This window comes from Sesamum indicum, linkage group LG5 (assembly GCF_000512975.1).
Source record: "Sesamum indicum cultivar Zhongzhi No. 13 linkage group LG5, S_indicum_v1.0, whole genome shotgun sequence".
Classification (NCBI taxonomy): Eukaryota; Viridiplantae; Streptophyta; class Magnoliopsida; order Lamiales; family Pedaliaceae; genus Sesamum; species Sesamum indicum.
In genome coordinates this window covers 17,024,892-17,039,102 of record NC_026149.1, presented here as the reverse complement: position 1 = coordinate 17,039,102, position 14,211 = coordinate 17,024,892, and the positions used below count along the sequence as shown (strand labels likewise).

General features: G+C 30.4%; 1 protein-coding gene across 1 annotated transcript; it reads right to left on the bottom strand.

The window, feature by feature from the left end:
- Positions 9,554-12,437, bottom strand: LOC105162821 (transcription factor IIIA). The gene is made up of 6 exons (XM_011080942.2): positions 12,185-12,437; positions 11,865-11,996; positions 10,820-11,105; positions 10,467-10,699; positions 10,163-10,306; positions 9,554-10,052 (listed from the first exon to the last, which is right to left on the bottom strand). Exons 1-6 carry the CDS (start codon positions 12,311-12,313, stop codon positions 9,870-9,872), a joined length of 1,107 nt encoding a protein of 368 aa, XP_011079244.1. The 5' UTR covers positions 12,314-12,437; the 3' UTR covers positions 9,554-9,869.

Here is a 14,211-nt window from a genome sequence, read left to right as displayed (position 1 = left end):
CTTTGGAGCAACAGCAATTTTAATTTTAATTTAATTTTAATTTTTTTTTTAGGAAAAAGTAGGGGAGGGGTAAAATGGGAAGATCTGTTAATATTGTTGGGGTCTGTGGGTAGAACATCTTGGCTTGTATGAATGCAACTCTTTTTCCTTTTTAAATTTTAATTTTCTTATTTCCATAATTATTTGAATTCAATTTATATCTCATTCAACTAAAGCTCATCTAAATTTGATTTGATTATAAATTAAATTAAACTCAAATATAATCTTTTAAGTTCAATATTAATTTAAATAATAATATATTAAATTTAATTTTACTTACCTTACTACGTAATACATATAAAAGTGGAGTTTACTTGACTCGAGTCAAGTCAATCCAAATAGTCGCTTTGCAGTTCTGATCGAGTCTCAAGCATGTGGTGTTCATTACTTATATTTTTCGTTATTTACGGCTGTATTTTAACATAAATATAAGAAAAAAAGTATTATTTTAGTCCGTTAAGTATGTCTATTTTAGTCCATTTTTGTTTAGGTCCAATAACTTACGAAATTGTTTACTTTTAGTTCTCTGATTGATTTTCGAACAATTTTATCCCTATGCAACTTTTGAAAAGCAGTTTTAGTCCATATGCACTCGTAGGGGTAAAATTGTTCGAAAATCTGCCAGATGACTAAAAGTAAGCAATTTTGTAAGTTATTGGACCTAAACAAAAATGGACATATTTATCGGACTAAAATTAAAATTAGGCATACTTAGCGAACTAAAATAATACTTTTCTCTAAATATAATGAAAATGTTTTATATTCAATTATTTATTTATCCAACTTTACATTATTTTGTATATACTTGGGAATCTAATTTTACGAGATATTATTATTTTATAATTAGACGGTCGAGATTCTATTACAATAATCCATAATATTAAATTTTATTTATTATTTTATTCTAGTTCATGAGCTACGCATTCACTCAAAATTTCAATTATTTAATTATCACAAGACATTGGCCACGATGTGGTGTTTACGTCCGCAAATACGTTTCAAGTCCAAACAACTTAATCAACGTATGATATATCCAACGACTTCAGAGTATATGGATTTTGTCACAATCATGCAGTTTGAAATCCATCTTTTTCTAAAATTAAAAATTTCAAGTTGATGTAAATAAATTATTTGTTTATAGGAATAATTACACTCGTCTTTTTTTAGATTTGGTGTAATTACATTAAAAGAATTATACCATTTAACAACAGTTAATTGTCATGGTTAATAACAAATAACCGTAGCAGATAGTTATTGACCACGACCCTACAACGGTTGTTGGCCGTGACCATGGCTCTTAGTCGCAGTGAATAACTTTTTTTTATGGTGAAAAAACTAATTTTCTGCATTGATTTTATTTAATCCTAGTTAATAATGATCATTTACCATGATTTTTTAGCCATATATAGCCACTAATATGTAGCTAATAGTAATTCGTTTTCTAGTGTTACACACATGTAGACCCCCTGTAATTACCCTCATATTTTTTCACCCGTTAATGCATGTGAAGAGGTATATCTTCACCGTCATAAGGATATAGTTTAGTTCCAAAAAAATTATTTAATCTGTAATAAGTCAATCGGTGTTAAATATCAATTTTCATTCAATTTTTTATTAATATAAGCAAATTCAGTGAATTTTGACCAACATATGGATTTATTTGTTAGATGAAACCAAATTTCAAGGATGTGATATGTCATTTCCCAACCAATAAGAGATCTACATAAAATTATACTAAATCCAAAAGAAGATGAATATGATTATCCTTTATTTATAGGGATAATTACACCCCTTTCCCTCAAGTTCAATATAATTACATGTAAGTCCTCTGTTGTTTGAGAAATTAATCTAACATCTCTGGTGTATGCTTTTATCTCACAAATAAGTCCCTTAATTATTTAAAATTCATCAAATTTGATAATATTAATAAAAAGATCGAAAAAAAATTATATTTAACCTCGATTGACTTATTACTAACCTATTACAGGTCAAATAATTTTTTTTTGTGATTAAATTTTTCTCAAATGTCTTCACGTGTTGATGCATTCAGGAGGTACATTTTTCGACATTATAAGGGCAGTTTAGTCCGAAAAAAATATCTGACCTGTAATAAGCTAATCGATGGTAAACATCAATTTTCATTCAATTTTTCTGTTAATATTAGTAAATTCAGTGAATTTCGACCAATGAGTGGACTTATTTATTAGGTAAAAGCAAACTTCAAGAGTATTAGATATAATTTTTCAGACTACAATAATATTATATACAATTACACCAAATCTCGAAAGAAAGAAATATAATTATTTTTTATTTATATTTTCAAGAAAAGATAGTGCTGGAACTCATGGTCATGGAAGTCAAAAGTTGTATCAGAAAATAAAATAATATTAATTGTAACATGTTAGGTGACAGCATTAGGTTGACTTGGGTCTCGAGATTTCTTTATTTTTGTCCTATTTCAATTTCGAAATTGACGAAGCTCGTGAAGGATTCGGATCTGTTTTTTTTTTTTTTGGGGGGGGTGGGATTAATTTAAATTGACTTTTATTAATTTAATAAAATTATTTTATTTGTATCAAATAATTTAATTTTTTGCTTCTAGAAAGTTAGGTATAATATAAGCGTACGTGGTCGTGCAGCTAAACCTAAGTCAACAAAAATCTTAAGCGGATATTTGTTTAGTATAAAATAATAATCGCGAGCTTATTTTTGGAATATTTGTCGATATTTGGAACGTAGATGACTTGCAGTTAAGATCGTTTGGGGATTTTGAAAATGGTATTTGTGTGATTGTACATAATATTTGAGGGCGATGTGGAGATTTTATCAGAGGTATTGTTCGATCCAGAATGACAAAAATGTCTCCTCATTTGATGGGTAGATTTTTTTTTTTAAAATTATGAATAAATAAAATTAATTTAAAATTTTGACTAAATTACGGGATGAAAATGGCTATATGAGTAAAAAGTTATTTTAAAAAAATTAAACATAATATTCTTGGATCATTTAAAAATATGAAATTACACCTGGATCTATCTAATATTTTTTTTTTAATATCAACAAATTCAGTGAATTTTGATTGACTGATGGACTTATTTATTAGACGAAAGTAAACCTTAGGGATGCTATATATAATTTAACAAACCACATGGAGTTTTTGTGTAATTACACCAAATTTCAAATGGGAGTCTAACACTATATTTGTTTTTATTTCCAATTTATTTTCGAGACAAGTCAAAACATACCCAATGTTTGTCATCATTCAAAAATACCTTATTTAGATATTTTTAACTGTTTTAGAATAAATATATACATATATATATACACACACATATACATAAATATATATAAAAAAGACATGATTTGATAATGATTTGACATGAATAGTAATTTTTATCTCCCAAAACACAACATTGAACATATAATACTTATTTTAAATTTTCAAAAATAAATGCAAGCATACATACTATCTCTAACACACACGTATTTATCTTTATTTTTCTCTCTCTATCTTCATAAAACACAACAAAACACTCAAAAAATGAATCCAAACATTATGTAAATATCCCTATATTTTAAGATAATGTCAATATCAAAAAATATATATATATATTTTCCTTGAAAATTTGCATTCAAGTCATCACTTTTTGCAATTAAATATATGTATATTGGAATAATATTTCACCATCACATAGTTTTCTTCCACACACACACACACACATATATATATTATATTAATTTTAATAAATAAAAAAAAAACTTTCTTCTTTCCTACCAAATCAAAGTTCTATGCCACAGCTTGACTGCAAAGTCTACATAAGAGAAGGGTCATAATTTTATTTTATTTAATCTTCAATGAATTTTTTTATTTTTTTTTTTTTGTCAATGTTGTTCATTACTGTCATATAGATTAATATTAAGATGGGAAAAATGCAATTTATCCTATGTGTTAATAAAAAAAAAAATAACAGTGAAGATATATCTGTTCATATAGATTAATGCATGAAGACATATGAGGGCAATTTGATCTTAAAAAGATTTATTTGATATGCAACAAGTCAGCATTAAGTTAATCAGGGATAAATATAGATTCTTTTTTTTGTATTCTTTTGTTAATATCAGTAATTTCGATTTGTTAGACAGAAGCAAACTACAGGGATAGTAGATATAATTTTTCAAGCAAAAAATGGTCTATATGTAATTACATCAAATCTCAGGGAAGGAAAGTGCAATTATCCTTTTATACTGTAATATATATATATATAACTAATTCACTCCACGAATATAGGTTATAACATAAAATATTTATATTTAAAATCACATGTGTGTATGTATTTCGTTTCACTTTATGTGAGTAATTATAATTTATTATTAATTAATTTTTTAAATTTATTATTAATTATTTTCTTAATACATTGATTATTAGTTGAATTTAAAAAACTAACTAGGTGTATTTACATAAACTATTATTATTGTTTGAAAAATCCAACAGAAAATGTCGACATTATTTATGCAAGTTATCCTTAATTTTTGAAAAACTGTACATATATTCTTCAAAAAACATTAATATTATTACATAACTTATTTATATTTTTTTACTATGAGATATGATTTTAATAATTATATAAAATATTAGAATAATTTATATAAACAGATCATAGATTACGGAATGAAAATCGAAAGTAGTTAAAAACGACGACGCATTGAGGTGAATTATTCAAAGAAAGACACAAGAAAGGGTCAAAAAAGCAATGCTGTACTTGATTGTACTCTCTTGTCCTTTTCAATTGACTACAGAACTCCATTTTCTTGTTTTATCTTCCGGGGGTAAAATTGACTAAACACAAATCCGTTGCAGAATTGATGATAAGTTCGGCTAGGGTGACGCGTGTGAACTCAATAAATGCAGACATCCACCGTCCAATATTCCCAACAGATCATCTGACGGCAGCTGTCTGGTGTTGACTCTCCTGCATTGAAGGAATGATGGTGGTGGTTGTTTGTATCTGTGGGAGTCCACACCGTTGAAATCCCTAGTCCCCCCACACAGACAATCTTGTCAATTTATTTCTTCATCCCTTAAGTGATGACTATGATAATTATGATTTAGGTAAATTGCAATGAGTTTCTTTAAAATTTGTGTAATTAAAAATATTTTATTATATTTTAAAAAATTATAAATATTTTTTTATAATTATGAATACTTTAAAAAAATATTCTTTATGGCAGCTCACTGTAGATAATTATAATTTGTCAAAATAACGCTAAAATACATAAAAAAAAAAACCCTATGTATTTGAAAAATAAGCAAAAAAAAAAAAAAAAACCCTCTGTGTTTCCTAATATAGCTCAATCCCCCCTTTTCGTTAAATCTAACTAATGGCGTTAGTTTTTTTTTTTTTAAAAAAAGTTGACCATTGCACCCTTATTTAATATGTATTAATTTTTATTTTAATAATCGTTGTTTTTGTATTGGTTATACCAGAACCGTTATATATAATCATTTTTAATTATATTAATTAAATATATTTTAGTTAATTAAGAATAATTTTAAATAATTATAATAATTATTTACTTATATATATCTTTTAATTAATTAACAATAATTTTAAATTTAACAATTATAAAATTTATTTAAATTTAAATATAATTCAATTTAACATTTATTTAAAGATGTAAGATTTAATATAAATTAAATTTAATATAATTTAATTTAATATTTTAATTTAAAATATAAAAAATCACAAATTTATATAGTTCGTTATATTTTTAAGTAAATATATAAAATTATTTTATTTTTTAGACAGATAAAAGTATAGAAAAAACCACTCAAAATAAATAGAAAATGTACATGTGAAATATATAAATACCATAAGGCCATTTTAGTACAAAAACATCAAATTATTATTTTAATAGAAATGAGTTGAATTTTAAATTCCATTGGGCTACATTTGGATCAAGTATTATTTTTTAATAGATCAATTACAATTATTTTTATCAAATACTTATATATAAGAATAATAAAAAATTATAATAATTATATATTAATTATCAATATCATATAATATATTATCATATCAACAATCACTATTGAAGTAGAACGACGACTACTATTAAAGTATAATAACATTCTGAAGTTTTAATCTGAACTATTTATTTTATGAACCAAAATTAATTAAATTTCAACTATAATTTGAATTTTATAAAATTCAAATAAATCAAAAAAAAATTATTATTAGGAATTTTAAATTTCAATCTCCAAATCTGTAAATCCAAATATAATTCAACGCTTTTCTCCAGTCCAGAGACAAAATTATAATCTTTCATGGATAATCACACCATTCTCTTCTCGAGTTTCGTATAATTACACGTGAATTTTTTATTTAAAAAAATTATATTTAGTACTCCTGATATTTATTTTTGTATAACGAGTAGTTTACTCCATCAGTCAAAATTTTATCGAATTTGTTAATATAAGCAAAAGAATTGAATGAAAATTTAATCTGTTCCTTAATTGATTTATTGTATATTAAATATTTTTTTTTATACTAAACTACATTTATACGTATTCACACGTTAATGTATTATTGTTTATTGATATTGATGACAAATATTTAAATAGGTGATTGGATTTATATTTAAAATATTATAAATTATGGGAATATATATTAAAAATTGAGGGGGGAGGGGAATATTATGTTGGGAAGAGGAATGCAGTGCAGTGGAAGTGGGGAAGGTTGTTGACCAACACCCACTTGCGGTCGGTTCGGTAAGCAGTGACGTGGCGGTTGACTTTGTCTCTTATTCTCTGTCTGTTGAGTCATAAGTAATGCAGTTCTTGTCTGTTTCTATCACATTCACATACTCACTTCATGCTTACTATATCATGATCTCATCATATACATATACCCTTTATAATACATTCCCACATGTGTGTCGGGTAATTATATTTTGTCATTCGAATTATAATTATTTTTATATTTTGATGTATAAATTTTATTTTGTGTTAATTTATCATTTTAATTTTATATAATTTAACACTTATGTGATATGGTGTGTTTTCATATATGCACAACATGTGGTGTTTTTTCAGCAGAAAATTAAAAAAAAAAAAAAAGAATCATATATGACAAAGTGAAAATTTTACAAAGTTGAGATGGTGAGGTGATACAAAAAAAAAAAATTTAGATGCCAAAGTATAAAAATGGGTATAGTTCAGATGACAAAATGTAATTTACCCTAAAATATGTTCTTGATTTTGAAAATTTATAAAATACTTTTATATTAATAATCAACTAACACATAGCAACTTATTATAAAGGAAATTTATTAGACAATTATTAAATTTATTGAGATATTTATTAGTTTTTTAAATAATAAAATTATAATAAATTATTGAGCAAAAAATTTTGTTTTAATTTGGGTTGTTAAGCTTACAGATATAGGTCAAATGAAATTCTATCCATAAATTTCAATTTAGTATTTGAATAATTTGATTTATTTTTCGACATCAATAAAATTAGGCAATGGTATGGCCTGGAAAAATAAAATAAAACGGCGAAAGTGGAAATTAAATCGAATTTAAATTCCAATTAAAGAGTGTACCCCTTGATTTCTCGAGACATTCTTTACTTAAAAACGTGCAGTGAATAAATTAATACATGCTCGAACGTTTTTGGTGGCTAGTGGCAGAAATAAAAAAATAATAAATCTAACTACTTAGATTATACTTTTTTTATTTTATTTTGTTTTGCTACACACGTTGTTCCTTCTCAATAATAAATCTAATCACGAGATTATACCTTTTCGATTTCATTTTATTTTGCTACACACGTTGTTCCTTCTTCAAATCTGCGCTCACGCCACACACTTATGCCTCTGCCACCTTTCGCCGCAGCTCCTTCGACCTGAAAAATGAATATGTAAAATACAACGCTTTCAAAAAAATAGTATTTTTCGTCCGTAATTTAGTTTTTACACCTTTGGTTCCACTCGTCATGGGATCATCACTACTTTTGATTTTGTAATTTCTAAAAAGAATCACTTTTCATCCCATGACGCATTTCGTTATATTTCCAACTAATTGATGCATAAAGCTTAAGAGGAATGAATATGGAGGACTTGGTCCAAGGAGGTAAGTAAACAAGTGGGGCTTTCTTAGCAAATATAAATGAAACTTTATTTGTTGTTCCCCACTAGAAATGAAAAACAAAAAAAAAGGGTAAACAAGACAAATTGTATCTTTTTTACCCCTAAGGGTACTTATATGACATTGACCCTCCCACTAATTCATTCAGAATGGGCACCACAGAAAACTACTAAAATTGCAAGGACTTCCAAGAAGAGATAATTATATTTATATTTCTAATTTATGATCTGTTTATATAAATATTTTTATTTTTTAAATAATTATACATACATTTATAAAAAAATATTAATATTAGTTACACAAACTATTTCTCTTTTTGAAAGATTCCACGTACGTCCCCATAGACATTATCAACGTTACTTTAATTATTTTTATTTTTTGGGTATCAGGGATGATTTCTGTATTTTTACAAAATACGAGGTTGTTTGTATAAATAGACCATAAACGTAATTATTTTTTTTATAATTTTTGGGTTGTAGTTACCCGAAACCCTTAAACTAATATGAATACAATTAATCACTCCATATCTTATATACGAATACTATTAAATACAATTAATTTTAATTATTGTTATTATTACTAATATTTTGTAATGAAAGTGATATTAAGTTATGGGTTGTTGAGTTTTATCTGGATCTGAATACAAGTAATTGATTATGATACTCGGATTTTCATAGGATCCGAGTTAAGATCCATTAGTCCAGATTGGATCCAGCATCCTAAGGCCCAAGTTCTGTCCTGTCATTGCACAATATTATGGAAATGGGGTCAGCCACTGAATCCAGATTGCTCACGTCAACTCAGTCTCACTACTCATCTATCAAACGCATACACTTTCTGTCCTCAGCTTTACACAACTCTGGTCCTCCCACCTGATTTTTCCGTCTTTTTACTAACAATCACGTGCGTCTTTTTATTTAACGGCCGTTAGGGTGATAGACCAGCAATATTATTACAAAATGTGGTACTTTAATTGTCATTCCCCATAGGACCAAATACGTGCCTATATATTATGCAACGATAAGTGCAATTTTGCCATCAAAAGCATCTTAACATTTACCTTTCAAATTCTGTATAAAGAAACTAAAACAACAAAACAAAACATATATCTCAAGGGGCCATAGAGATTAGCAAGCATTGCATTCCAGAATGTTTCTTGCTCGGAATATTAATCAAAGCACACACAGGACAGAAGGATTTGTGATGGGAATGTGCCTCTTTCACTAAAAGCCAAATCACCATCATACAAGTAACAGCACACAATTGCAGAAACCAGAGTTTCCATCTCAAAGGAGATGGGTAAGGCTTATGGTCTAACGCAATACTAACACAAGCAATGCAATTGGAAAGATACACTCAAACAGCTTATGCAACTCACCAAAAACACCAGCTTAATTAAAACTTTTATCATATTTCCACTCACTGAATCCATATACAAACCCACTGCACAAAATGGCACACTAAGGTAGACTGCAGCTAGCCGCCCAGACATGCTCAAACCTATGATACACTAGTTATTTGCCCATATTTCTTCCAAATATACACTATGTATTACCAGCTACTGATAAAATAGGCTATACATACATTGATCTAAGATAATGATGTTTATGCTATATAGAGTACTTCTATTAGTCAAAACCTAACTCATGGACTCCTACTACTAAGGGACTGCTAAGCTGTACTAAAGGACAGATTCAGCAGAGTGTATCCATGATGGGTATTCATCTCCCTGGTTCATGACAAGATCAGATTCACTAGGTGGAACAATCCTTTTCCGCATGAGGGTCTCTATAACCGGGTACTTCCTCTTCCTGCCACCTCTTGGTCTTGACCGGAATTGCTCGTCAGATTCCACAAAATCTCCCTGAACAAGTAGGGTCCAGAACAATCAGATAGCGCCAACATGATGATCCAGAAATGCAGGGGAGACTTATAATTAAACTAAAAAATTGGCCACAAGTAGATAGAACTTACGGGAGTATAGACATGGCACCCAGATTTTTCATGGTTGTCCCTGACATGTTTGAATGCAAATTTCATGTGACAGCTAGGAATACTGCACTTAAATGGTTTAAGCTCCATATGCACAGCTTTGATATGCTGATTGAGATTTGATGTCTGTACAGGAGAAAAGACATATTCTAAATAACTGTCCACTAGTAGGAAATAGAAAGATATTTGCAAGAACCCACAAAGGAGATCTTAATGAACTTGCTTCATATCATCCCATGTACGAGAAAAATACAAGTAACAGATTTTTGGATAGAAGGGAGCTTACAGTTGAAAACGTCAGCGAGCATCCCTCAATGCTACACTTGATTCTTTCTGAGGAAACCCCTTCATGTATGCGCATGTGACGCTTGATGTTCTTCTTTAGCTGCTTCGTGCCACATTTATCACATAGAATGTACTGATGACAAGACAATATATGCTCCTTCAGGCACTGCTCATTACTGAAGTATTTCATACAGCCTGGTTCAGCACAGAAGGCCTCCACCGAATCCAACTTAACTGCATTCAACCCAGAATCCGCCACAGGATCAGAAAGAGTAACTATATCTCAAAATAATGTTGCTAAAGGAACTAATGTGCATGTGCTTACAGAGGAAATACCCTCCGAAAGCAGCTTACCATGAGAATCCTCATGAGCACGCAACTTCGATAGATACTTGAAGACCTTTCCACACCCATGTTCTGCACAGATATATTCTTTTGGTTGCTTAACATTAGCATCAACAGATTCACTGTGGAACTCTTTCACATGTCGTGTCATATTACCCTGAATTGTAAACCTGCGCTTACAGTCCTCAACAGGACATTCAAACAATTTCCCTTGATGTTGAAGCATATGTCTAGTCAAGTGGTCCTTTCTTCTGTAACTGGAATGGCAGTCATCCACAGGACATGTAAAAGGTCTCTGTAATAGAACAAACTCAGTATCAGCCAAAGGTTTTCCAGACCTCTTACAGGATATACTCAAGCTCCAGTCCAATGCATAAACTAAAGAGTCCCCAAACCTCAAAGGATTAAGAGCGTGACAGAGGCTCACTTGATGGAGCTTCTCAGGTGGTCCCCCACCTGGTACTGATCCAATCAAGACAGTATTGCCCTCTTGCATTTTGGAGTTCTTTTATTTGGGATCCAATGCTTCACGCCCAGCAAAAAAGCATGGCAATGTTTTGCCACCTTACTTCAATCTGCAAGATTCTAATATTTTCAATTGACTAGATACTAATGATAAGCAACATATAAGACAAGCCAGCGAAGAAAGAAACTGAACATTCTATTAAAATCAAAGATAAGGAGTAAAGTTCGGATCTCAGCAACAAAAACCCAGAGATCGCAGGTTCAAATAGAGAGATAATATCCAAATACTCTGTAATCCACAAAGTAAAGCAATTGATGCGCCTACACTTCCATTCTAATATTAACTCATGGCAGACATATTCCTACCCGGAATATGGTTTTGTGATTTTAGCACCAAACTCAAATTATACCTAGAATAAGTCGTAGGGCAATCGGCAGTACTATGACATGCTAATGCCTAAAGCCACTCAGAGAAAGAAAAGATAAAAGAGAATAAAGTTACTAAAGACACTCCAATTATTATTTTCTTTCTGCATGCAATCCATGGCAGGAAACAAGGTTTTATAAAGAATTGAGTCAGAAAATTTACCTCGAGAGAATGGCTTTGCATATGCTGCTTCAGATGAGCAGGCTTCTGGAAACTCGCACCGCACTGTTCACAAATATTCAATTTCTTCCCATGCCCCTGTTCTTCGATCTGCTCTTTTTCCTTAATTTCCTCCTGCGATTTAGAAAACCCTTTTTTACTAACCAAAAAAACAAAAATCAACTGCAAGAATACCCAGACAAATCCATCCACAGGCACTCCATCCAGCTGTGACAACAGTCTGTTAATCACAACCCAAAACTTGCAAAACCCCAGAATTTCATCATAATAATATACACGATTGTGCAATTGAGCACACAAACCTCGTGGTGGGCGAGGATATGAGAGGCGATCAGGGCTTTCTTCGATCGGCAAATCCCACAGTACTCGCAGTAATATCTCCTAATGTCTGTGAATATTGCACCTCGCACTTTCTCTCCTTCGTTCCCCATTCTTCTACGCGTATATGTCTTCTACCTCTATAAGCTGCATATATAGATTAACAGAGTTCACCAAGGAGGGAGCACAGCAACCCTAACTCTGAGCGCCGCTGTGTGAAATAGTTGGGAGCGAGCACTGAAGATGATGGGCGATTAGGGTTCGCTGTATTTATAACACGGATGGATTATTACATAATTTGAGTTTCAGTCCCTTTCTATCCAAATATTTTGTTTACGTCCTCAAAGTGCATCATTTCAGGTTTTTGCACCCCTCAAAGTTAAAATTTTCACTTTACACCCCCAAAAAGGTACTATTAGCATATTGCACCCTCTCAGCTTCTAATTGCCGTCCAAAAATTCGATTAAGGCTCCGAACGGCAATGGGATGGGTCTGAGGCAATTTTGCCAAAATTTGGACCCCTCCTATCAACAAAATTTTGGATTTGAGCTTGGACATGAACTCAATTCAGATTTAGGACCACCAAGTTAGACTCGATAAACATAATTAATATTTTTTTGTAAATTAATATGTAGATATCTTAGGCATTGAAAATGTTAAATCTTTTAGAATAAGTGTTACTTATATAAATATTAACAAGTTTACAAACTATCGATATTATTATTTTAATTTACAAGGATATTAAACTTATGTATTATATGCAAGTGTAAATAAATTATAGAGATAATTACACTTTCCTCTTTTGATGTTCGGTGCAATAATTATATAGGAAAATGTATTATTTTAATTTGCTAAGTATGCCTAATTTTAATTTTAGTCCGATAATTATGTTTATATTTGTTTCGGTTCAGTAACTTTCAAAACTGTTTACTTTTAGTTCTCTAATATATTTTTTTGATAATTTTACTCCTATTCAACTTTTAAAAGATAATTTTAGTCCATATGCACCCACTTCGCAATTTTTTGTTAATGCTCGCCAGAAATGGTATCAGAGCCGGTGTTTATTGAAGAAACATCTGTTTATATTACATTTTGATATTATTTATCCACTAATGGAGGAGACTGAATCTTCTTTCTGCGATCTATCAGAATTTGCTTTCTACGAAAGCCCGAGCACTTGAGGGAGAGAACCCGAATAAAAGTCGCCGCCTGATGAAAAGGAGTTAGTACTGAATATAAGGCACAACAAGATCGATAAAGAATAGCGAGAGTACCTACATGAGAAAATGAGCACCATATTCTTCGAGACGAGTGTGGGGTGTTTTCAGAAGAGCAGCCTGGTCGTGAGGTAGGCAACTCGCTGTAGCAACCCCTTCGCTACAAGGGCTATATCTTCCCTAAACGTCATACTTATAGTAATCCCTGTGTTCATAAATATAAATTTGCACATAATCAACTAATCAATTCGCATACGTAATCCCAACACGTCATAGCAGGTATTAACAACTTACAGCATTATATATAAATCAAACACCACAAGTAGTCCACACAGTTAATCTCCACTCCTACGTTCTCTTTATACAAATAAAATACAATTTACACTCTAACTGACAAAGAGGAGAAAACAGCATACTGGCCCGACCTGCCTGAGTATAGCGTATAGAACTATTCTTCAACAGTCAGACACCTCAAAATTTACTCCTGAAAGAAAATGTTAGCAGAGGAATGAGCCTGCCACTCAGTAACCAAATAACTAGCCCTATCTATATATGCATATCAAACACAGCCCAAGCAAGACAAACAGGCAACACGCATGGAATAAAATCAATTTAATTCCAACATAATCAATTGTAGTACACCACATAGCTATCTCACAATAAAATAATCAATTAAACTCTTTTTTTTTTTCCTAGTTTGCTTACCAGAAGGTGATATCGTGTTTTTCCCATCAACTCAATCTCACCTCATATAAATTAAAGTGAACCCCCTTGACAGCCGGCTCATCATTCTC